Source organism: Hypanus sabinus, chromosome 22 (assembly GCF_030144855.1).
Source record: "Hypanus sabinus isolate sHypSab1 chromosome 22, sHypSab1.hap1, whole genome shotgun sequence".
NCBI classification, from domain to species: Eukaryota; Metazoa; Chordata; class Chondrichthyes; order Myliobatiformes; family Dasyatidae; genus Hypanus; species Hypanus sabinus.
The window spans coordinates 38,449,512-38,475,860 of NC_082727.1; the positions used below are offsets into that span (position 1 = coordinate 38,449,512).

The window sequence follows — 26,349 nt, forward strand, 5'->3', positions numbered from 1 at the left end:
TAAACATATACTGACTAGTAAAACAGGAGCTAAAGATAGCACCAAAGGGCAACTTCTCCCAGTCTAGCTTCAAAACAGATTAAATTCTTCTTTTCTTCGACGTCTCTTCCTTCCTTTTCGTGGTTGGGGTCTTGTTGGAGTCTGTGATCTACAGCTGCAATCAAACTGCAGTTCTTCATGGTGGTGGGTTCCTACTCTCGGAGCTTGAGAGCAGCTGGTTTTCATGTTCCCAGGAGGGGCCTGGATGATCTACTCCTTCAGCCTGTAGACCTGATACTTCTCTGGTGTCACCAACTGAAGCATCGCAGGAGATCAGAACATCAAGACAATGGATGCAGCTGTCAGAGGTCTCTGCACTCAAGCGATTTCTCTCTCTCTCTTGCTCCCTCTCAATTGTGAGAGAGAGTTTGCTGTCCATTCTTGAGTTGGGGAACTTGAAACAAAAGTAAGACTGCAGACTGTAACATTGAAACAGTGGACTATTGGTCTCCCCTCTCTCACAGTAGCAGGAATAATACCACTCTGTCCCTTGAGAGAGGGGGAGAGGAAGGTGGAGCAGGAGGGAGGGAGGGAGAAAGGGGAGAGAGAGAGACTTTGCTGATGCTTGTATGTGGAAGGGGGAGGGGGGGACTTTGGGGTTCTATCATTTTCCAGTCATTCATTCTTGGGGGGAGGGTTCTTCTGTTTCGTGTGGAGAGTAAGAAATTCAGGTTGTACATTGTATGCATTCTCTGATATTAAGTGGAACCTTTGAACTATTGACTAACTTCATGCTTCGTCTTTTAAAATATACTAAAGGATATTTGGACAAGCAATAACCCAAATATAGACATTTTATTACTAACATAATTGCAAAGCTCTTTATCCATCAAGTTAGTTCTTTCTTTAGTTTTAGAAGGCAGAAAAATTTTTGGTCCAATTAAAAAGGTTTTCTCCCCCCTTTCAATAATCTTCCAGCACTCACTACCAAGGCTATTCCACTGGCGTCTCTGGAACTTTGCATATTCACAAAGGGAGAGCTAAGAATGACTAAAGAGAAAATACATCTTTTACAAAACCTGAGACTACCCAAAAACAATCAACAGTAATCAATAAAAAAAATATGAAATGCTGGCAGAACTCAGCAGGCCAGACAGCATCTATGGGAGGACGTAATAACGACGTTTCAGGCCGAAACCCTTCATCAGGAGTGAAGTAACATGGGATGGTCGAGGGGGGATAAGAAGTAGGGGGGAGGGATAAAGTAGAGATAGGTTGGAGGGAAATGGGCTAGGGGGAAGGTGGAGAATTATGGGAAATAAAAGAGAAAGGAAGGTAGGGCTGGGGGGAGGGATTATAGTGCGGGGGGAAAAAGAGAGAGAAAGAGAACCAGACTAAAATAATAGATAGGGATGGGGGTAAGGGTGGGGGGCAGGGGTATCAATGGAGGTCAGTGAGTTGGATGTTCATGCCGGCAGGTGGGAGGCTACCTAGGCAGGAGATAAGGTATTGCTCCATCGACCTGCGTGCAGCCTCATCTTGACGGTAGAGGAGGCCATGGTCAGACATGTTGGAGTGGGAGTGGTCTGTGGAATTGAAGTGTGTGGCCACAGGGAGATCCCGCCACTGCTGGAGGACCGAGCGCCGGTGTTCGGCAAAACGGTCTCCCAGTCTGCGGCGGGTCTCCCCAATGTATAAATGGCCACATCGGGAGCACCGGATACAGTATATCACCCCAGTTGACTCACAGGTGAAGTGGTGCCTCACCTGAAAGGACTGTCTGGGGCCTGGGATGGTGGTGAGGGAAGAAGTGTGGGGGCAGGTGTAGCACTTCTTCCGTTTGCAGGGATAAGTGCCCGGAGGGAGGTCCATGGGGAGGGATGGGGGGGATGAATGGACAAGGGAGTCGCGTAAGGAGCGATCCCTGCGGAAAGCCGAGAGTGGGGGGGGAGGGGAAGATGTGGTTGGTGGTGGGATTATGTAGGAGGTGGCAGAAGTTACGGAGGATTATGCGTTGGCTCTGTAGGCTGGTAGGGTGATAGGTGAGGACCAGGGGGACTCTATCCCTGGTGGGCTGGCGGGGGGATGGGGTGAGGGCAGAGGTGCGTGAAATACGGGAGACGCGATGGAGGGCAGAGTTGATAGTGGACGAAAGGAAGCCCCTTTCTTTATAAAAGGAAGACATCTCCTTTGTCCTAGAGTGAAAGGCCTCATCCTGAGAGCAGATGCGGCGGAGGCGGAGGAATTGAGAGAAAGGGATAGCATTTTTGCAGGAGACAGGGTGGGAGGAGGAATAGTCTAGGTAGCTGTGGGAGTTAGTAGGTTTGTAGTAGATGTCAGTGGATAGGGTGTCTCCAGAGATAGAAACAGAAAGATCTAGAAAGGGAGGGAGGTGTCAGAAATAGACCAGGTGAATTTGAGTGCGGGGTGAAAGTTGGAGGTGAAGTTAATGAAGTCGATGAGCTCAGCATGCGTGCAGGAAGCAGCGCCGATGCAGTCGTCGATATAGCGTAAGAAAAGAGGAGGACAGATACCAATGTAGGCTTGGAACATAGATTGCTCCACATGGCCGACAAAAAGGCAGGCATAGCTAGGACCCATGCGGGTGCCCATGGCTACACCTTTAGTTTGGAGGAAGTGGGAGGAGCCAAAGGAGAAATTGTTAAGGGTGAGGACTAATTCTGCGAGGCAGAGAAGAGTGGTGGTAGAAGGTCACTGGCTGGGTCTGGAATCCAGGAAGAAACGGAGAGCTTGGAGGCCTTTCTGGTGGGGGATAGAGTGGGACGTCCATGGTGAAAATGAGGTGGTGGGGACCAGGGAACTTGAAATCTTTGAAGAGATGTAAAGCATAGGAAGTATCATGGACATAGGTGGGAAGGGACTGAACAAGGGGAGATAAAACAGAGTCAAGTTAGGCAGAAATGAGTTCAGTGGGGCAGGAGCAAGCAGAGACAATGGGTCTGCCTGGACAGGCAGGTTTGTGAATCTTAGGTAGGAGGTAGAAACGGGAAGTGTGGAGTGTGGGAACTATAAGTTTGGTGGCTGTGGATGGGAGAACAGTAATCAAGCTCCATACCAGAGGTTCAGATGTTCATGCTTGGCTGAGGAGGCAATAGGCTCAATGTGGCATAGAGGCAGATCAGCCATGGTCTGCCAGAATGGCAGAGCAGGCTGCAAGGACCAAGTGGGCTACACTTTCATTTCTTACCTGCTTATTGAAGGTGGTAAATAAAAGGAAGTTGTTCTGCTTGTCAGTGACCAAAATTGTCTTTATTTATTGCCAACATTAGTTAAGAGAGTGTAAACTGTTGTCACAGGTACACGCTTGGTGGCACAGGGCAGCACGGTGTGGCACAATAACACGGCTGGTAGAGCCACTGTCCTCACCTAAGGCACCATATATATGGAGCTTCCACGTTCTGTTTGTGGCTGTGTGCATTTCCTCCAGGTGTTCTGGTTTTCTCTCTCATCCTAGAACTTGGCAGGTTAATTGGCCACTGCAAAAATAGCCCCAAGTGCCCCAAGGCACAGGAATAGAATTAGGCCATTCAGCCCATTTAGTCTGCTCCATCATAGCTGATTTATTATCCCTCTCAACCCCATTCTCCTGCCTCCCTCCCCATGACTCTTGGGTGAGTGTTAGAACTTGGGAAAATTTATGGACATGTGGGGAGCATATAACGAATGGGTTTAGTGTAAATGGGTGTCTGGTGTGTGACAGACACTGTAGGAAGGGGGCTTGTTTCCTTGCTGATGACAATTAAGAAAGGGTTAGCTTTAAGTTTACGAACTAACATTTTCATCAGATTTTATTCCTACGATGAAATATAACACCAAACAAGGGTGAAGTTATGAGCAGGTTGCTTAGGAACGATAGAATTTTGGATATTTTAGAATTGAGTCACAGCCAACCTTCCAGCTTACCAGAGAGTTCAATGTAATCCAGTTGGTTATCACTTCGATCTGCAAGTGCCATCTATTTTTCCCCTTATGTATCTGTCCTTCCAGAAGGGAAATTCAGATACCTATGTGATATTCGCATATTGCCTGAGCTGTTAGGCTCATCAATCTAGTCGCTCACAATTTTCCTCTACGCCTGCCATTGCTGATGCAGCTGCAGTTTATGAGCAACTTTAAAACATTAACAACACACACAAAATGCTGGTGGAACCCAGCAGGCCAGGCAGCATCTATAGGGAGAATATAGAGAGCTTCTCCCTATAGATGCTGCCTGGCCTGCTGTATTTCACCAGCATTTTGTGTGTGGTGTTGTTGTTTGAATTTCCAGCATCTGCAGATTTCCTCGTGTTTGCTCTTTGAAACATTAACATGTATTGCTGCGTTGCAAAGATTGTCTCTGCTGGAGAGCTACGTGCGGTCTTCTTTTCCCCATTGCTTCTGATAAATTGCACCTAGGTCTGTGCGACCGGAGTGGTGAGTTTGCCTCCCTCCCACCCCCGTTCCCAGGGAGCTGGAGACCTGCGGGATTTCAGGCGCCACTGACTTTTGCCAGCTTCACTGGAGCGGTGCGGCGGCTGCCTCGTACCCCGAGCCCGGGAGGCTGCGGCCCTTCGCTGCTCACCGGAAAGCATGAACGAAGAGCGCAGGACTTGCACGGGCTGTGCTGAAGGCAGGGGGAGAGAGAGGGAGCGACTTCCAGCCATAGCGACAGCCTCTGCAAACACACAGTCGTTCTCCGCGGCGCCTGCGGTATGTGACTCTAGGCAGCAACTGTCCCTGCCCGCGATTAGAGCAATCAGTAGTCTCTGTAAAATTTGTCACAGGAGTAAAGAGATGGTGTAGAACTGCTAAACATGAATGACAGCAACCTTCCAAAGGGGGAAGAAAACTGGACCCCACATACATTTTTTCTTAAAATGTCACAATTAAATATAACTTGTTATACTAAAACAAAGTTAAGGATTTAGCACCTTAAATATAAACTGAAGTTATCATTCGCTCCTGTAGTCGAACGTCAATAACTTAGCACTTTCAAAACGAAAGAATAAAACCTTTTAAACTGTCACCTTCAAATTGTTAGCTGTGAGATGGTTTAGAAATAGTTCGTGTAGCTCTAAGTTTTTTCGTTATTCCGTTTTTAATGCTTTGCACACAGACAGTTCATTTGATTATAGTTTGATGTTTCAATTATGATTTGTCTCCTTTTAACCGACTCCGAATATATCTGTAACACAGTTGGAATTAATAAACCAGTATCTAGCAAATTAAGATAATAATCTACAATTATGTACAGAAAATGTTAGTTCTTGCTATAATGACATGACACTGCATCAGGCAATGAAGAGCCATACCTCTGCATTTCCATTACAAGACTGTAAAGTGGACCAAATGACCTGCAGAAACAACGCGAATATTTTTACTGATCTCCAATAGGTAGAGTACCTTTTAGTTTGTGCATTACCATCACGTTAAAGGTGTTACTGCATGCTGTAATGTTTTTTTGTCATTACCTGCTGCACCTTTACAAAAGTTGTGTTTTACACCAATTTTAACATGTTAAAAGGTTAATCAGGCAAAAGCCAAAGGAAGTGCTGTTAGCACACGGAGCCAAAAGCTTAAAGAAAATATTTGCAGGAAAATAAATGTTTATTTATGAGTATGTTTGTTCCTGGACTCTTTGTTGCCATTCGGCTACCCTTTCTTGCCTTGTTAACATACTAGTGGACTGTCCTATTCAACTGCTGCAGGCCATGTGCTGAAGGTATGTTCTCACTGATGTTGGTTTTGGGGGTTCCATAATCCCAACAATGATGAAGGAACACCAATAAATTTCCAGTTGAGGGTGGTATGTGACTTGGAAGGTCCCTATAGACCTTCTAGTCTGCTTTGTGTGAAGAATGGAAGACTGGGGTTCAGAGTTGCTGCTTGAGAGGCTGCTGCAGTGCACCTCGTTGATGTTACAAACTGTAGTTTGGTGCACTGGCCATGGACTGAATGTTTAAGATGGCTGGTGTTCCAATCAAGATAAATCTTGGAGAGGGGCTTGTGTCCAGAAGAACAACGTTAGGACAGAAAAAAATGGGTGCAGAATAGGAAAAATCCAAGCACCCTTAGAGATTTGTAGTACTGAGGATGATACAAATCAAACTACAGGATAGAGGAATTAGAAGAAGGGATTGGTAATTGTCAACTTTAGATCTTCTGGGTCTGAAGTACTCTGCATCAGTCTTCATTGTTGATTTCAAATAGTACTCTTCTCCAATAATATTTATCAATTTCATATTGAAGCAGGCAAAGACTCTCCAGACAATCCTCTATGCATGGAAATGAATTCCTGGTATCTAATGTACTGAAAGTTTTTGCCCTACTCTGAATTGATCAAATGTCCATGGGTGGGACAAATTGATTGCCTCTTAATCATGCTATATTTGTAGAAGTGATTTTCAGATCTATAATCCACACTCTGTCCTGTGCATGTGTCTTACAGCCACTGACATTGCTGTCTACAAAAGAAATAACATCTAAGTACTGGTGGCAGTACTTTCCCTTTTCTGCAGTTTACTCTTCACCACTTGCTTCTGACCATCAAACACATCTAGCCTGACTTTGATAACTTTGCATACCTCGGTGCACTTTTCTAAAGATACTTTGCCTTATGCAGCAGCCATTGTCTTTGACAAGAAGGCCTGATTCCAAAATGGAATTGATTTTCTGAGGAGCAAAACACTGAATCTGCAGAACTGCAAAGATCTGCTTAGAGTCTTAACTACTTTTTTGAAGTATCCAAAGACCCTCTCTGTTCCTTGTTAAGTAAAGAACCAGCAGTACTTAATTGCTCCACTTCCGGGTGGTTTGTAATGTATCTGATGCATTCTCCAGAGTTGTACTTTGAAGGCTTTATGGAGTGGATACCTTTGCATCTTTAGTTTAATCTTGCTGAAATTCATCTTCAACAATCCAGCTCAATGTGCCAGTAAACATTCCTTCCTTTGCTTCTGTTCTTTTGGCAGGATGCTTCCCTGAAAATCTACCAGCTTCTGCATTGTTCTAGTTCCTCTGTGTACCATCTCAGTTGAATTGTACAGCATGGTGTCTCGTGATGTATGTTTCTGCATTATTGTAATTGGGAGAGATCTCCTGTCACATTTGGTATTTAGATTCAGATGCTATTCTTTTTACTTCATCGTTCTGCAGTTTTTTCTCCATGTCCCAGTATCGCCATTATTTATTCTCCAAAATACCGGAAATAATAGGTAATTTAAACTACTCATGAAAGTAGGCAGCCGATGCCCTTAGAGTTTCTTACTCTGGAGAAAGAAACCACCATCTGGAACCATTGACCCAAATCACATTGTAACTTATGAACTAGAACCAGAATCAGATTTAATATCAGCAGTATATGTTGTCACAGCAGTACAATGCAATACATGATAAAATATAGAAAAAAACTGAATTACAGTAAGTATATATGTGTATTCAATTGTTAAATTTAAGGATAATATTGCAAAAACAAATAATAAAATATGAGGCAGTGTTCATGGGTTCAATATCCCCTTAGAAATTGGATGGCAGAGGGGAGGAATCTGTTCCTGAATGACTGAGAATGAGCCTCAGGCTTCTGTATCTCCTTCCTGTCGGTAGCAATGAGAAGAGGGCATGTACTGGGTGATGGGGGTCCTTAATAATGGACGCCGCCTTTCCAAGGCACAGCTTCTTGAAGATGTCTTGGATGCTACGGAGGCTAGTACCCATGATGGAGCAGACTAATTTTACCACTTCCTGTAGCTTCTTCGATCCTGTGTAGTAGCCCCCACCCCCATTCCAGACAGTGATGCGGACTGTCAGAATGCTCTCCATGGTACAACTGTAGAAGTTTTCAGGTGTTTTAGGTGACAAACTCCAAATGAAATATAGCCGCAGCGTTGTCTTCCTTATAGCTGCATCGATACGTTGGGACCAGTTTAGATTCTTAGAGATATTGATACTCAGGAACTTGAAATTGCTCACTCTCTCCACTTCTGATCCCTCTATGAGGATTGGTTCGTGTTTGTTCGTCTTATCCTTTATAAAGTCCATAATCAGCTTGAAGGGGAAGATTGGTTGTGCAGGAAAACAGATTAAATGATACTTATCTCACAGATTCAAATAATCAAGTATTGTTCCTGAATTAATTGAAGTAAAATGTTGCCAGTGGAGTCCTCATTCAGCAATGGCATAGCACTAAGATATTAGGTACAGAAAATACAATCCTACTTTCAATGACCAGATCCTTTGGATTTAATAAAAGGAAAATAATCATTCTCCTTAGAATTCTACTGATGTAATGATTCTTGCTAAGGAATTCTCTGGAAAATATTGGACTGAGATCATCAATGAATCACAATGAGGGAAAAAAAACAACAGGCTATGATACCAATATTAAAGAATGAATTTCCACTAGGAGTGACTGATAGTCATGCATTAATAAACTACATCACAGCCTGGGAATAATTCTCAGATACGCTGTGTGAGCAACATGTGCTTCCTCAGATTGGAGATCAGAGCTGCTTCAAAAAACAAAAAGTGTTCCCTTGATTCCATGAATCATCACTTTAGAACTGCCTTGGAGCACAAAACACTGCCCTTGAAGATATTCACCAGTTGTTCCCCAAGGAAGAAAATGCAGGTATTTCACTAAGAAGATTAAACAGAAGGACAGTATCACAATCGCAGTGTTCCTATTGTCTTTCTACTGCAGTTAACATTTTTAAATTTTTTAAAAACTCTGTGCTTAATGTATTTTTCTTTAATATTCATCACCTTGAGGCTGTATGTTTTTTGAATATACAGTTATATTTTTTCATTTAAAGTAAATTAATGTGGTTAGAATTTAAAATTATAGAAATATAAATGTACTTAGTCAAATAGCCAAAATAACTAAACATCACAGCTGAAACACAGCCCAAAAATGAAACATCTTTCTGATGAGACAGGACCACAGTCATGAATAATTTCAAGGTGTGCACTATTTTGTTGGTTAGTAAACATTTATGACCTCAGTTAGAAGTGATCAGTGTCAGTGAAAGGGGAGGTGGCTTGTGGCTTCAGACGGTAAAAAAGCATGTAAGCTGTGATTTTCTGGTGCAGTGTTACTGGCAGTTGATGGAAGGAGGAGATGCTGCTAGCTCCATACCTCACAGACTGCCAGCTTTCAATGCAACTCCCTGAAAGGCAGTTAAGGAGGGTAAATACACCTGTCATGGCTACGATGATCCCAGTAAAGTTGTTAAGTATATTCTATTCGTTCCAATTATTAACTAAAATGCACCACCTTCTGACCTAGCCGTTGCACTTGGGATTTGCGACTCTTGCACAATACGTCTGCCATTACAGGGCTCCTCTTGGCCCACTCAGCTGTCCCACCCGTCCTCACGACCTTTAATCTCTTCTCCAATCACAGCTCTAACCTCTTCAGAATTAAGTATCCCAAAATGACATCTTAATATGCCTATCCACAGTCAGAGAACTTCAGAATGGCCACAGGTTGGCCATTAAATTGTTAAACAATTATCAGGGACAGAGCGCCCGCCTGTGCCTGCTGGAAGGGACATTTCAAAGAATCCCACAACCATGTTCCTATCCTTTGAAGTCAGTAACTCCATTCTGTGACAGACTGTGCTGTACGGACTGCTTCCTCGCTCAATTAGCATGAAATTAAAAGACCATAAACTATCTGAAACATCAGGGCCTTGGGAGCAGGGCTGTCCCTGATGAAGTTAGAATGGAGGAAAACATTCTTAAGCAAATTCATAATTTCATCTCCAAGATCTAGAAGAAAGGGGAGATGCTGTGGACACGAGAGACACTGTGATTCTGGCCAACTTTGAGAAATGACATGATTGTGCTGACTGGGTGGGGTCTTTCTGCTCTCTGTCATGGGGAGCACTTTCACCATTTTTCAACTGTCTTTTCCCAGTGGCTAAACAACTGCTCAGATCACGGTGTATCCCTTCCTGAGCCACAATGGGTATGGGCTTCACTGTACAAGAACTCCAAGAGAAATGGAGAGAGCAGCATCATGGCAAAACGTGACCAGGTGATGCATCATCAATAACTCTCTCTGAGACATGAAGTCGAGATATTGGCTTTTATTAACTGGAAGAAAGAACAAGCAGTAGTTGACCACCATACTACATCCTAGAGACTGAGGCTGGGCTCAGGCCTCAGTCGCCTTTATACCGGGGTCTGTGGGAGGAGCCACAGGAGCAGTCAGCAGGGGCTGTGTCCAGACAGGTATATGTAGTTCACCACATTCACCCCACCCCCTTTGTTTTAAAAGAGAGTCCCCATGGGGCGAAGTTTCTTACAAGTATATTTACAGGTTAAGTCTATCAGGTGGTCGAATCTGTCACTGCAATCTACGTAGCACCGGCTGTGATTGCACAGGTGCCGGTGGTGATTCCACCGGAGACAGTGGTTGTGCTGGTTCCGGCGTAACTGGAGGTGTCAGTCCACTAGGCGTCAGTGATCCCTCATGCGTGTGCGAGGAACCTGGTATATGCGCGTGCGAGACGCCCGGTATAGTAGTGTCGTGAGGAGTCTGTGTAGGGCTCGGTGTGCGCGGTGTCACCTCGGGTACAGGGTTCATAGTTACCGTGGAGTGTTCGGGGTAGTGGTCTGCTGCTCCTGCGGACGCAAGGTTGCGGACGGAGACCGTGTCCTCCCACCCATCAGGTAAGACCACATAGGCATACTGGGGGTTCGCATGTAGAAGGTGATCCCTCTCGACCAGCGGGGAGTATTTATTGCTCCTCACATATTTCCGGGGCAGCACTGGCCCTGAGGAAGTCAGCCAAGCTGGTAGGGTGGTCCCAGTGGCAGACTTCCTGGGAAAAGAGAATAGGCGCTCGTGAGGGGTGGCATTGGTGGACGTACATAACAGGGAGCGGATAGAGTGGAATGCCTCGGGGAGGACCTCCTGCCATTGAGGGACCGGCAACCCTTTTGACTTAAGGGCTAAAAGTGTGGCTTTCCACACTGTGGCATTCTCCCTCTCCACCTGTCCATTCCCCCGGGGATTATAACTCGTGGTCCGACTAGTAGCAATGCCCCTAGCCAGCAGGTACTGGCGCAGCTCGTCACTCATAAAGGAGGACCCTCTATCACTGTGGATATAGCAGGGATACCCTAACAGAGTGAAGAGCTGGTTCAGGGCTTTTATGATGGACGTGGTAGTGGTGTCGGGGCGGGGGATGGCAAAGGGGAGCCGCGAGTACTCGTCGATAATATTGAGAAAGTAGATATTGCGGTCGGTGGAGGGAAGGGGGCCCTTAAAGTCAACACTCAGTCGCTCAAAGGGGCGGGTGGCCTTGATAAGTTGCGCCTTGTCAGGACAGTAGAAGTGCGGTTTGTACTCAGCGCAGACTTGGCAGTCCCTGGTCATCATCCTGATGTCCTCAAGGGAGTACGGCAGGTTCCGGGCTTTCACAAAATGGTAAAATCGGGTGACCCCCGGATGGCAAAGATGTACAAGGAGGGTGTATAGCTGGTCGAGCTGTGGGCTGGCTGGCTGGCTCCCCAGGATAGGGCATCAGGGGGCTCATTGAGCCTTCCAGGCTGGTACAGGATATCATAGTTGTAGGTGGAGAGTTCTATTCTTCACCGCAAAATTTTATCATTTTTGATTTTGCCCTGCTGTTGGTTGCTGAACATGAACGCAACTGAGTGCTGGTCGGTCAGCAAGGTGAACCTTTTGCCGGCGAGATAGTGCCTCCAGTGCATAATAGCTTCCACTATGGCCTGGGCTTCTTTCTCCCCCGTGGAGTGCCGGATTTCAGAGCCTTGAAGGGTATGAGAAAAGAATGCTACTGGCTTGCCTTCCTGATTGAGGGTAGCAGCCAGAGCGAAATTGGAGGCGTCACTCTCTACTTGGAAGGGAATAGTCTCGTCCACCGCATGCATTGTTGCTTTGGCAATGTTCCCTTTAATGCGGCTGAAGGCCACGCGGGCCTCGGCAGAGAGGGGAAAAGTGGTAGACTTGACCAGGGGGCGGGCCTTGTCTGCGTAATGAGGGACCCATTGGGCGTAATAGGAAAAGAAGCCCAGGCACTGTCTGAGGGCTTTGAGGGTGATGGGAAGAGGGAGTTCTAACAGGGGACGCATACGGTCGGGATCAGGACCAATGACTCCGTTCTCCACAACATACCCAAGGATAGCGATTCGGGTGGTTCCGAACACATACTTGTCCCTGTTATAAGTAAAGTTCAGGTAAAAATCGTTGGAGGTTGGCGTTGTGATCCGGCCAGTCGTGACCACAGATGGTGATGATACCCAGATAGGGAAATGTGGCCTTCAGTTGGCACTGGTCCACCATCCGGTCATTTCCCTCTGGAAGACAGAGACACCATTTGTGACACCAAATGGGATGCGCAGGAAGTGATAGAGCCTGCCGCCCGCCTCGAAGGCGCTGTAGGGGCGGTCCTCTGGGCAGATGGGGAGCTGGTGATCAACGGATTTCAGATCTATTGTCGAGTACACCTTGTACTGAGCTATCTGGTTGACCATATCCGTGATGCAGGGTAGGGGGTACGCGTCAAGCTTCATGAACCTATTGATGGTTTGACTATAGTCCACGACCATCCTATTTTTCTGCCCGGTCTGAACAACAACTACCTGGGCCCTCCAAGGGCTTGTGCTTGGCTCAATCATCCCCTCCCTGAGCAGCTGCTGCACCTCTGACTGAATGAAGGCCCTGTCCCCCGCGCTGTACCTCCTGCTTTTAGTTGCTACAGGTTTACAGTCAGGGGTCAGGTTGGCGAACAGCGGTGGGGGAGGGACCTTGAGGGTGGAGAGGCTGCAAGTGGTGTCAGTAGCGCAGCTGTCGGCATAGTGCTGGGTGGGATGTGTGGTTCAGTGTGTGTGTGTGTGTGAGTGTGTGTGTGTGAGTGTGTGTGTGTGGACAGTAGCGGGGTATATAGCGGTCCCACAAAACTTAGGATTCCTGACAGTGAGTGGTGGGAGGGGCTCGTCATATGCCATAGTCACACTTTCGAGGTGGCTCTGGAAGTCCAGCCCCAATAGCACAGGTGCGCACAGTTGAGGCATGACCAGTAGCTCAAAGTTCCGATATTCTGTGCCCTGCACCACCAAAGTTGCTACACAACCCACCTGGATGTCTGTGGAATACGACCCAGAAGCCATGGTGACCCTCTGGGTTACTGGTCGTGTCACGAGTCCGCAGCGTTACACTGTGTCCGGTTCAATAAAACTCTCAGCGCTACCCGTGTCAAACAGGCAGCTAGTCCTATGTCCCTTTTCGGGGTGACCCTCTAGAGGAGAATTCGGTGCATAACAGCGGGTTCAGTTGCACTAACCTGTTCCAAGTATGATTGGAAGCATGCAAGCCAGAGTTCAAAGGCAAGAGCTGCTTCAGTGTCTTGGGAGTCCAAATCCAATCTTTCTGGATGTAAAACGCTTTCCATGTTTTAAAACTTCCAGTCAATAAAATTGATGCACCATCAATAACTCACTCTGAGACGTGAAGGCGAGATATCGGCTTTTATTGACTGGAAGAAAGAACAAGCAGTGGTTGACCACCATACTACATCCTGGAGACTGAGGGCCGGGCTCAGGCCTCAATTGCCTTTATACAGGGGTCTGTGGGAGGAGCCACAGGAGCAGTCAGCAAGGGGGGGGGGGGCGTGTCCAGACAGGTATATGTAGTTCACCACTCCAGGAGAACAGAAGAAACGTTTTGAGGATTTTCTCAGAAGCTTCCTTGAAACAAGTGTAACATCCCCACTGCTGCATGGGGATCCCTGCTCCATCAATGTTCAAAATGGAGAAGGACCCTGGGCCAAAAAGAAACAAATGCAAAATGGGGGCGGATTTTCTGTGGACAGCCCGATTTGAGAACACAAGACCCTAGTGTGCACCATCTCCTCATTTGTGACAGAGTCTATTAATCCCACACTGGTCTCATCATCACCTTGGAACCAGCAGAATGGAGCTGGCCTCAAGGACTGCTTAATAAGGCCCCTTCACAATACTCTCTTACCCAACAACTATTTGACTATGTTATTACACACCTCCTACTCCTACATGATTCACCCTTCATCCTCACTACCACATCCCTACTATTCACACCACAGTGGGCATTGTCTCTCTCCCTGGTAAAGGGAACTGCGTTGCTGGTTGATCTCACTACTGCAACCTGGTCTGCGAGGTTCAGGATTGTCAGGAGCTTGCAGTGTTCACCCTCTGCTCCTCTCATGCATGTTGAATGGGTTTAGTTTCTGGTGCTCTCATTGAGGATGGCTGAAGCATATCAGTACCATCACCATCTGCTTTACTTACACCCTTAACCACCTGGATGCGTATTTTTGATCAAATTCCAACTAAACTCTGCACCCTGGTCATCTGAAGTGGCAATAATGGGAAAAGAAACAATTGTCCTCCTCCCAGGCTGTACCCATTAAGGATGGACATTAAAGAGGCCATTAAGGTAAATCAGTCCAGAATTGAAATATTTCTGACAAAATGGCGGCAGTGACCTACAGCAACATCTTGCAGGCAGCTTACAAAACTCTGGAATAATCTTCTTCTGTTAGATATACTTATGAGCTGTGGTCAATTTCAGCCGATAACTTCACTTTTAAGAATGTATTTTTGGGCTGACTGAACGATCTGGCACTTCTGCGATCTCCTGAGGGATTCAGCATGGATGAGATCTTGTGTCATTTCCTAATGCTGTAACTCAAACCTGTGGTCGGCTGCAATTCCACACACTGATTCAAATGTAGAGCAAAATTAAAACTGTCGAGGGCGAGAGTGGAAAATAAACAGTTGTTGGGTGTAGTCTGCCTGCATTTGACCGGTTTCTGCCACTGCTGAGAGTGGGCGGAAGGAGCAGGAGTCACAGGTCCCATGTCGCTGAGTTCAGGAGCAGTCGCTGCTGGGCAGGCTTCAGGCTTCTGGATGCACTCCTCAGCTGTGGACTCACTTCGGGGGCTCTGCTGTCAACGGTCCTCGTGTTTTTTCTGTTTACTTCTCTTTTTCACAATTTTGCAATTTGATTGGGATGGTTCAGTGCTGAACTAACTCCGCAGCTGTGGCCTGCAACCATCAGCACAACACTGAGGCCTCACAATTAATGCTATTTGATCTCTTTTCATTGCTTGCACGATTTGTTCTTTCGTTTTGCATATTAGGTGGGGTTTTCCTTTGAACTGATTCTATTGGTTTCTTTGTTCTGTGGCTGCCTGCAAGAAGACAAATCTCAAGGTTATATACAGTATACATACTTTGATAATAAATGTACTTTGAATTTTGAACTTTGTATTACAGAGGGCCTTTCATAATTGTGCAAGTTAACTGGAGTTCTGCAAATAAAAATTGAGTCGTTTGGTGAAGGTTTCTTTTCTGGATTTAGTCTTTGTTGATATTTGAGGAAGACAATAGACAGTAGGTGCAGGAGTAGGCCATTCGGCCCTGTGAGCCAGCACCGTCATTCAATGTGATTATGGCTGATCATCCACAATCTGTACCCCGTTCCTGACTCCGCTATCTTTAAGAGCTCTATCTAACTCTTTCCTGAAAGCATCCAGAGAATTGGCCTCCACTGCCTTCTGAGGCAGAGCATTCCATAGATCCACAATTCTCTGGGTGAAAAAGTTTTTCCTGAACTCCGTTCTACCCCTTATTCTTAAACTGTGGCCTCTGGTTCTGGATGCATCCTAAGGTTGCCCTACTGCAAGACAATTTGATGTGTGGAAAGTTTGAAGGACGGGCCATTTGCTGTGATGGAGTTGAAGGGAAGGCTCAAGAGATTATTTTCACATTAATTTTTTCTGCTCTTCTATGAAAGGGAAATGCTATCTAGTCAACATTTAATTTTAGCATCTATGTTTCAAGGTACGCTTATCTTCGGTCTCAAGCGCGACCCAGCCCGTCGCACAAGAGAACCCCACGGCCAGCTGATGAGTGTGTTGATTCAGTGTGAAATCTGGATTCCTGTGGGGGATCCTGACTCAAAATGGTAACCATTACACTTCTACTGCCCTTCATAATGGGTTCTTAGTCACCCCTGGCATGTATAAAAAAAAAGTGAGAAGGAGGCAACCTAATCTCGAGCGTTTTATCTGTTACGTGTATCTTTTTTTCAGATTTATTTGAAAATAAATACGACTGGGTTAAACCAATGCTGAGTAAAATGCGGCACTCTCCAAACATCCTATCTCACAGCATGCACTGACAACATAGAGCAGGGATATTTTTGTCAGACTGTCTGAAAGTGAGATATGGCTTCATTAATAAGATACCTCATCCACTGTTGTCTTAGGGATATGAGAAGCTGGCAGCATTAAGTACTGTAGCTTGCGTCATTACCATTGTCGCTTTTGTGAACCGTTCGATAAATATACTTCGTAGCTATGACACAATGTGTTGATTTAATTTTCTAGAATCCTTCTAAAATCAATCTCCCTCATTACGATGCCTCCTCACCTATATCCTTTTACCATTTAAGAAGTCGTTCAAGAGTGGCAAGATTGTTCTTGGCTGCATCTGAAAGATAAAATGCTTCCTAGGCCACCCATGTCTGTTAAGGATTTTTTTTTAAAACAATAGAATGAAATGGAATCCAAGACAACCACAACATCTGCATTCATCTTAGATCATACTAAAGCAGAAAATGTGTGACAATGTAAAGAATACTTGTGCCATTATAATAGGGAGATCAATGTTGTAAAGTCGATTTAGTGTCTACGATGCTCAAAATTATCATAGGAACAAGTATGCAAACAAGAGGAAATCTGCAGCTGCTGGAAATTCAAGCAACGCACACAAAATGCTGGTGGATCGCAGCAGGCCAGGCAGCATCTGTCCTGCCAAAGTGTCTCAGCCCAAAACGTCGACTGTACTTCTCCCTATAGATGCTGCCTGGCCTGCTGCGTTCCACCAGCATTTTGTGTGTGTTGATAGGAATAAGTATGTTCATTAGTTGTACCTCTGCACTTTTTCTTGGGTTTTGTGTCACTTGTTTTCTTTGTAATGTGTTTGACAGCCAATTATCATAACACAGCCCTATTACAGTCAATGGCAGGTTGAGTAGGCTAAATAAAAGCCAGCAAGACTGCCATTACATTTTAAATCTCGTATATGGCACAGATGTGCTGGAGTCAAAAGGATCACGTTCATGGAAGGCAATAACAATCTACTGTTCACTCAGAATTAATATTGATCTGAGTAGCTAATGGAGTACTTACATCTTTGGAGATTTACTTGAATACAAATATGAAAGTAATACTCAAATCTTCTAAATCATATAATTAAGAAAAACAGGATTTGATTATCGAAGCAAAGGGAAATTAGCTTCCTGGGGAGAGGTTTTCTGTCTGCTTCTAAAATCACTTTCCAATTTTGCTTGTTCCTAATGGACAACTCTCCTAAGCTCTCATAATTCTCACAGCTTGTGGAAAAAATGTACAATTACTGAAAGTGTTCCTTTAATATTGTGACAATATGTATTCAATATTTAATTCCAATGATTATATGTAAATAGTATCAATTTGGATTAACAAATACAAAATGCTGGAGGAATCCAACAGGTCAGGCAACATTTATGGGAATGAATAACCAGTCAACAATTTGGGCTGAGACTTTTCATCAGGACTCGGGTCCAAGGGTCTCGGCCTGAAACATCGGCTGTTTATTCATTTCCATAGATGGTCCCTGCTGAGTTCCCCCAGCATTTTGAGTGTGTTTCTTTAGATTACTCTGGTCAGGTCATCCATGCAAAATAGGACAAAAAGTAGAGGAAGACAGAGCAGTCCACTAGTCCTCCAGGTTCAGGGGTTCAGTTCAGGGCTGGCAACAATGACTGGTAAAACAAAATCGTTCCGGAAACAGCAATGAAAAATCTGAGTGTGATGGTATTCCTGAGTCTCTTCCCAGGACTTGCATTACTGACAGTAATGAAATCCAAAAGGAAGCTACTGACACGATGAAGGAAGCCACGGACACCATCAGATACGGAGGACCTTCATTGGTGCCCTAATTGCCAATAATGTAATGGACAGTAAAGTCTCTGCAGGATCTCTTGTGTCTATGCATAACCTGGAATGCCATCTGTACTTGAGGTTTGACTTTGGCTTGAAATTCTTCCACATACTTGAAGAGTTTATTGAACTCTTCAAATGAAATTTTGTTTATTTCATGGTGAATGGCTAATCTGTGTTATTTATAAAACACATGGAGACTGATAGAAAAATCTCTTATGAGGGATAGTAAATGCTCAAGTGACCTCTCTGAGACCTTAAAGCGAGATGCCATCTGCTCATTAGATAGACTTAATACACCAAGCAGTGCTTTGATGTTTAGAGTATTTGAAAGTGAGCCCATAGGTTGTGGAATCAGTTCAGTATTGAAGTGAGTGAAGTTATTCATGCTGGTTCAGGGGGCTGAAGGCCTCATTGTCACATTTGCATTTCGTGGGAGCTTTCTGTGTATAATTTGACTCTAATGCAACAAGATTGCTCTTCAAGTATCATATCACTTAATTAACCATTGACCACTTTGAATTGGCCCGGTGTTTTTATACTTATGACTAACTGGGTACTGTCCAAGCACAGTACAGTATGATCATGGAGAGACATCTATTTATTATGTCATGGTGCTTGCAATAATGACAGCATTTCCTAGTGTACTTGTGGGAGTTGAATCTGTGTTTTAAACATGAGTAAATCTCTTCTGGTGTATGGCTGTTTATACCACAGTTAGGCTGACAAAAGACCATTAAGATTCATTCTGGCCAGTAGCTGCCAATCCAACTATGATTAAGAATGCAAGGGATCAAGATATTTTAAAAGATCTAATGTATTGTCTGATTAATTGATGCTAAAATAAGTGAAAATTTCAAAGGTAAATTAAACAACAGTTGTGCTAAACATCCACAAAAAACATTGAGCCTTGATTTATGACATCCAGAGAAACCACCTTACATTTTGAATCCACAATCGTTCAATCAGCAGAATCTATACATGGAACACGGAATTATTTGTTTCCCATGTCACCACTAGCAACACTTCGGAGATTCATTAACCCCTTGTAGGACATCCACACTCTCCAAGAGCTTTGGCAATTCTATGACAGCATTATCCACTATTATTGTATATTACATAAAATCAAAGTAAATTTACTATATAAGTACATATATGACACCATATGCTGCCTTGAAATTCATTTTCTTGCAGGCATTTTAGGAAAATAAAGAAATACAACAGAATTTATGAAAAGCTATACATAACCATAACCATATAACAATCACAGCACGGAAACAGGCCATCTCGGCCCTCCTAGTCCGTGTCGAACTCTTAATCTCACCTAGTCCCACCTACCCGCACTCAGCCCATAACCCTCCACTCCTTTCCTCTCCATATACCTATCCAATTTTACCTTAAATGACACAACTGAACTGGCCTCTACTACTTCTACAGGAAGCTCATTCCACACAGCTATCACTCTCTGAGTAAAGAAATACCCCCTCGTGTTTCCCTTAAACTTCTGCCCCCTAACTCTCAAATCATGTCCTCTCATTTGAATCTCCCCTACTCTCAATGGAAACAGCCTGTTCATGTCAACTCTATCTATCCCTCTCAAAATTTTAAATACCTCGATCAAATCCACCCTCAACCTTCTACACTCCAATGAATAGAGACCTAACTTGTTCAACCTTTCTCTGTAACTTAAGTGCTGAAACCTAGGTAACATCCTAGTAAATCGTCTCTGCACTCTCTCTAATTTATTGATATCTTTCCTATAATTCGGTGACCAGAACTGCACACAATGTTCCAAATTTGGCCTTACCAATGCCTTGTACAATTTTAACATTACATCCCAACTTCTGTATTCAATGCTTTGATTTATAAAGGCCAGCGTACCAAAAGCCTTCTTCACCACCCTATCTACATGAGACTCCACCTTCAGGGAACTATGTACTGTTATTCCTAGATCTCTCTTTTCCTCTGCATTCCTCAATGCCCTACCATTTACCCTGTATGTTCTATTTGGATTATTCCTGCCAAAATGTAGAACCTCACACTTCTCAGCATTAAACTCCATAAATAAAGACTGACAATCACTGTAGAAAAGACAGACTGTATAAATAAAAAATAATCTGAGAACATGAGATGCTTCTAATTGAATTATTTCTCTTTTCATTGAAGTATTTACTCATCTTAATAGAAGTTCAAGAAGTTTCATGGAAGATAACACACTTGAGGTTGGAGCAGGTTCAGAAAGGCCAAACCTCTTGCAATTTTAGATGCATCTTTGAACCCTTAGTATTGTTACTTGTAATGTCACTCGGGTGAATATTATTTGATATAATATTTGAAATCTTAGTTATGTGTCTCCAAGAAAAGTGCATTGAGTTGGCATTTGGCGATACTGTATACCAATTAAACAGTAATATTGTAATTTGAACTAGATAAATTTCATTTCATGTGTAAATTGGGTCAAGCAAAGTTTTATCCATACTCCAATACTTCCCTTAATCTTTTTCGTTACATATCCAACCGCTCCAGTTTAACTTTCATTTACTTCAGTTGTCAGATGATTAAAATCTAAAACATTTGAACTTATGTTGTTGATCAAGTAACTCAGAAGAAATTTTTGTGTGCTACAGAGGTAATCAATGATTAATGAAACACTGTAAAAGCTCCTTCAAACTAGGTTTAATCAGTCTGTTTCTGCTTGTCTTGTTGCAGGGAGGTGAAAGAGGACCTAAAGTTCAGTTTCCTGCTTTTAACGGCTCTAACATCAACCCGAAACAAGAAGCCATCGGTGCCACCAGTACGGCCACAAAGCCTGTTTTACATAATGCTAAATATGGTAATCTAATATCTGTTGTCAATGATTAATGCTACTGCGATGTTTCAATCTGGTCAGCACCATTTTATACATTAGCTATGCTTTGCAATGATCTTAAATGTTTTCAATAGTTTTTGTGCCTCTTATTTGGCACCTACTTTTATCTTTCATCTCGCTCTCCCAAAGAGGTAGTTCAGTTGATAATGAACTCCGTCATCTGCATACATCAGTCTTGAAGTTGCCAGCAGGAGTACTGGCCTGAATTCTACTTGCCTTTTGCTGGTCAGAATCAGCAACAATCCAGCACAACTGGCAACCACTCTGCTGCTGAGTCCTGAGGCGAAGCACAAGCATCTCTGGCTAATGGACAAGATGTACTTCACACCTGTTTCCTTGACCCTTGGTCCGCAAAAATAGAATAATCCCATTCAGTTAAATGAGGTCACCATTCTCAATTTTAAACATAGGTGCTGCCGAACTTGAAGGGAGTTAAAATCAATATTAAATAAAAATAGACCCTTTTGATATGAGTTTAAATGTATCTGATGATCATGGACATTTGAAAGCAGCTCAAAGAGCTTAGACACGAGTGAGCTGTAGAATGACACACTGGCAGTTTGGAAACAGGACCTCAAGATCTTGAGGATGGTAGCAATGCTGGTGAGTGACCACAACCTCTGGACCTGGGAGGACCAAAAGAGTGTGTAGCCATGGGAACAGTGTAGGGAATGAGAGTTGGGAGCCGGCTGGATTGAGTACATTAAAATAAGAGATTTTCAGCAGCAATACCTGACGGTGGTTTTTAGCATTAAGGAAGGTTCAGTGCTCTTTTTCCTAAAGTTCTATTGAGGACTGTAAACATTACAGAACTGGGATTTTTGCCAGGTACGACTTTAAAGTGGTGCACCAGAATCCCAGGTTCAACCTTGACCTTGGGCGCTGTTGGTGTGGAGTATCGCATTCTCTCTGGGATTGTCCATTTCCTCTGTGTGCTGCAGGTATTCTCCACATCCCAAAGGTGGGTTTATAGGCCACCATAAGTTACACCTCCGTGCAAGTTAATGGCAAGAAAGAATCAAAGGGGATTTGCAGACTTAGATGAGATAATAACTACCTGAGAGATTGAAGGAAAATGAAACTAAAGGGATTACTCCCATGGGAGTCAGGCTGGACATATTGACCTCTATCTGTGTCATTCAAAAAAAAAACAGTTTTAAGCATTGTGGAACCAAAGCAGAAAAGTGAATAAGTTCTTATTGCTCATGATCTAATTAAATAGACATACAGATTTTGAGGGACTAAATGGCCCACTTTCAAACCTATATTTCTAGAAGTCATTGAAATTGTGATGGATCAGAATTAATATTCCTTTAAGCTACAATTACTTAATATGTTTTAATGTTGTTAGGTTTCACTGACAGCCCAAAGAATAAACTTACTGTCTATTTGAAGGGCATCAAGTGTGCATATTGTTCACTCTAAATATGGGCAAGAGCTTTATAATAAAGGAAGAAATTGAAAGGAAGTGCTGGAAGCATTCAGGAGGTCAAGCAGCATCTGTGGAAAGATAAAATAGCTAACATTTCAGGTCTGGTACTCTTTTATCAGGGCTCTTCTCTCTGCAGGTTAGGCAGCATTTCTCCACAGATTTTCCTGACCTATTAAGTGTTTTCTATTTTTATTAACCATCCTTCCACCTTATCCACAGCTCTCAGCAGCTGGTATATTGTTTCTGTATATTAGTATTTTTGATCTGTTTATCACTAATTTAAAAATCTACAGTGATTGGCAAAGTAGAATCCTAGGGAACATAGAATTATTTTCAGCAATGCAGAGAAAGGAGTTCAGGCAGACATTTAAAAATGAAGTACTTAGGCTGTGTCTTATTGAAGCATATCAGAGTATTAGATGACGAGCGGAAGAGAGTCTGCAGCTGCTACAAATGCCGATTGACACACAAAATGCAGGAGGAACTCGACAGTGACGAATGGTCCTGATGGAGAGTCACGGCACAAAACATGGACCATTTATTCCTCTCTGTAGGTGCTGCCCGAGCTGCCGAGCTCCTCCAGCATTTTGTGTGTGTTACATAGCGAGATGTTGAGATGTTTACGCCAGTGTGAGAATTCCAAATGCAACAACATAGTTGTAAGGTTAGGAAACTGTCATTTATAACTGAAGTGCACAGGAAATATATGCAGAGTGTGATGAATCCCTGGAATTACCAATTCTGAAGAGTTTTGGAGGCTAGATCAGTTGTGGAATTTCAGAATCAGTTTAATATCACTGGCATATATCACAAAATTTGTTAGCCTAGTTGCAGCAGTACACTTCAATAAATTATATAAAAAATAATTAAATCAATTACAGTAAGAAAATAAATTATGTATATTAAATAATTACATTAAACTTATTGCAGAACTGATAAAAAACAGTGAGGTAGTGTTCTTGCGTTTAATGTCAACTTGGGAATCATACGGCAGGGGGAAGAAGCTGTTCCTAAGGGTGTAACTTCTGGCTTCCGTACCTTTTTCCTGATGGTAACAATGAGAAGAGGGCATGACCTGGGTGATGGGGTCTTTAATAATGAACTCTGCCTTTCAGAGGCACCACTCCTTGAGGATGTCATGGATACCTGGGAGGCTAGTACCCATGATGGAGCTGACTAATCTTACAACTTTCCATAGCTTCTTTCGATCCACCCCACCCCCTGTACCAGACAGTGATGAAGCCCATCAGAATTCTCTCCACAATACATCTGTAGAGGTTTTTGAGTGTTTTAGGCGACAAACCAAATCTCCTCAAACTCCTATTGAAATAATGCCGCTGTCCTACCTCCTTTGTAGCTGCACTGACATGCTGCATCCAGGTTAGGTCCTCAGAGATCTTGACACCCAGGAACTCGAAATTGCTCACTCTCTTCTCTTCTGATCCCTCTATGAGGATTGGTTTGAGTTCCCTTGACTTACCCTTCCTGAAGTCCACAATCAACTCTCTTTTTCTTGCTGACGTTGAGTGCAAGGTTTTACTGCAACACTACTCAGCTAACTAGCATATCTCGCTCCTGTACACTTTCTCGTCCCCATCTGAGATTGTGCCAACAATGGATGCATCATCAGCAAATTCATAGATGGCATTTGAGTTAATCCTAGTCCCACAGTTGTGGGTGTAGAGAGAGTAGAGCAGTGGGCTAAGGACACACCCCAAGCTATGACAGTGTTGATCGTTAATGAGGTGGAGATATTATCACCAATCCACACAGATTATTGTCCTCTGGTTAGGAAGTTGAGGCTCCAATTGCAGAGAGAAGGTACAGTAGCTTTTTAATCAGGACTGTAGGAATGAATGATGGTGTTAAACGTTGAGCTACAGTCAATGAGCAGCATCTTGACATAGGTGTTTGTATTATCCAGGTTTAAAGAAGAAGTAGGTAATTTTTTGAAAGATTAGAGCAGAGAGGACAATGGGGAGCTGGCACATAAGAGGAGATGAGTTTCAGGCAGATCAGTTATGATATTGAATTGTGGGACAGGCTTGAAGGGCAACATGGCCCACTGCTTCTATTTCTTATGTTCTTGTGTCTCTGACAGCAGTGCACGCCAACTTAAATGGTTTCTAGTTTAGGTGGGTGTAGGAATTCAAAAGTCAATTTTCCGCATAGCTCAGGAAGAATGCAAAGGGCACATTTAAGTGTGTGGGTGAGCAGCAGAGATTTGCAGGAAATGTAACCCTAAGTGAAATCTTTCCTATTTATTACTCCATTGCCGGAATTAGAGAAACAACCTGTAAGGAGGGCAGGCAGTGGATTCGGCCCAGTACATCACAGGTAAAACCCTCCCAATCACTGAGCACATCTACATGAAACATTGCCATAGAAAAACAGCCTCCATCATCAGAGATCCCCATTACCCAGGCCACGCTCTCTCCTCGCTACTGCCATCAGGTAGAAAGTGCATGAGCCTCAAGACTCACACCACCAGGTTACTTCCCACAACCATCAGGCTCTTGAACAAAAGGGTATAACTACACTCACTTGCCCTTCTATTGAGAGGTTCCCACAAACAATGATCTCACTGTAAGGACTTTTTATCTTGCTTTCTCATGCTCTCATTATTTGTTACTGTTTATTTATATTTGCATTTGCACAGTTTGTTGTCTTCTGTACTTTGGTTGATCTTTCATTGATGCTGTTATACTTACTATCCTATAGATCTGCTGAGTATACCAGCAGGAATATGAATCTCAGGGTTTTATATGGAGACATGTATGCATTTTGAAAATAAAATTTACTTTGAATCTTGAAGAATTTTCATGTAAAAAATAATATTTTTCTGATCAGAAGAAAATGTGAGAGTCTTGAACTCTCACAATTCTGCACCCTATCATTCAAAAACCTGGAGTTTCTCAGACCTCTGTAATCCCTTTACTGAATGAACATTTTATGGTGTCAACATATAGGTGCAAAATGCTTTTTCAAGAATTGAGCAAATGACTTTGTAGAAAAACTGAGGCTGGTAGTGTTCAAAACTACCAATTGCTGTAATAAAGTGTTCAAATTATGGTGTTCCTCATATAGCTACAGTCCTCCACAAAACCACTCAGTAACTATAGCTGGCTGTTGGAAGGTACCTTATCATCAGAAAATATCCAGAAGTTTTTTTGTGAAGGGTAAGAAAATAATATAAAGCTGAGTGGAAATGAATCATTTTGTGCAAAGTGAGTCATAGTTTGATAAAGGTGAGTTTTCAAATGGTTGTGGATAGCGGCGAAGTAGGGTAATTTCCATGTTGTAAATTGAAAGGAGTTGAAGATAGTGACATTGGATCAGAGATAGTGACTGGGGGTGGGAGAACCATGAAGACTGTCGGAGAGGGAAGGGTCTACTTCAGAGGCCAACCTCTGAGGATCTGTAAAGCCACAAGAAGCGATGTGAAGCTGAAGTAAATTTCAGAAAGTACTTGGATTTCAGTAGAGTATTTTTTTAATTGGGAGCCAATGTTAGTGAATGACAATTGGAACATAGAATGCAAAATGTGTGAACAACTGAGTGTTGAGCATGAAGAAAGAGACTGGAACAGTTTTAACTGTGCCAAGAGAATTTTTTGAAGATGGTTGATCTGGTAAAATAAGCAAAGTGACCAAATAAGCAAAGTCTTCAGTGGGCATTCTTGAAGATTAAGGGAGGTACGTTTAAATGCCTGCAATTAGCTCATTCATTGATAGTGGGCTTTAATGAGAAGTGAATTATTAGAGAAATCAATAATTTTAATAGGCTTCTATAAGTTTCAAGAGGTCCTGCTGAGATCTTTCTCAGAAATATTTTGCCCAGCTTTCTATGAAACAGTTGACTGGGGCTCAAAAGACAGGAGCAGTTAATCTGAGCTGACAATCGTGACCACCCCCATTTGAACAACAACTCGCATTATGATTAATATCTTCCCCCTTCTGGGAACAAATGTTTAGCAGTGAGCTCCTGTGCTGTTGGCTACATTTTGCAGTGCTAGAGATCTGAAGCCGTAAAAACTTGGAGAAGGATATTTTGGATACACTTAACGTGTTGGA

At 43.4% G+C, this 26,349-nt stretch overlaps 1 protein-coding gene across 14 annotated transcripts in view; it reads right to left on the reverse strand.

Moving 5' to 3' along the window:
• Nucleotides 1–10,071: 10,071 nt before the first annotated feature.
• The window catches only part of ppp1r3cb (protein phosphatase 1, regulatory subunit 3Cb), a 273,775-nt gene continuing 257,497 nt past the window's right edge, over nt 10,072–26,349 (reverse strand). For all 14 annotated transcript variants that reach the window (XM_059947535.1, XM_059947538.1, XM_059947544.1 and 11 more), the window contains one exon: nt 10,072–15,179. In XM_059947535.1, the coding sequence (XP_059803518.1) occupies nt 10,328–11,365 (1,038 nt within the window). In that variant the 5' untranslated portion in view covers nt 11,366–15,179 and the 3' untranslated portion in view covers nt 10,072–10,327. The remainder of the gene's footprint in view (nt 15,180–26,349) is intronic.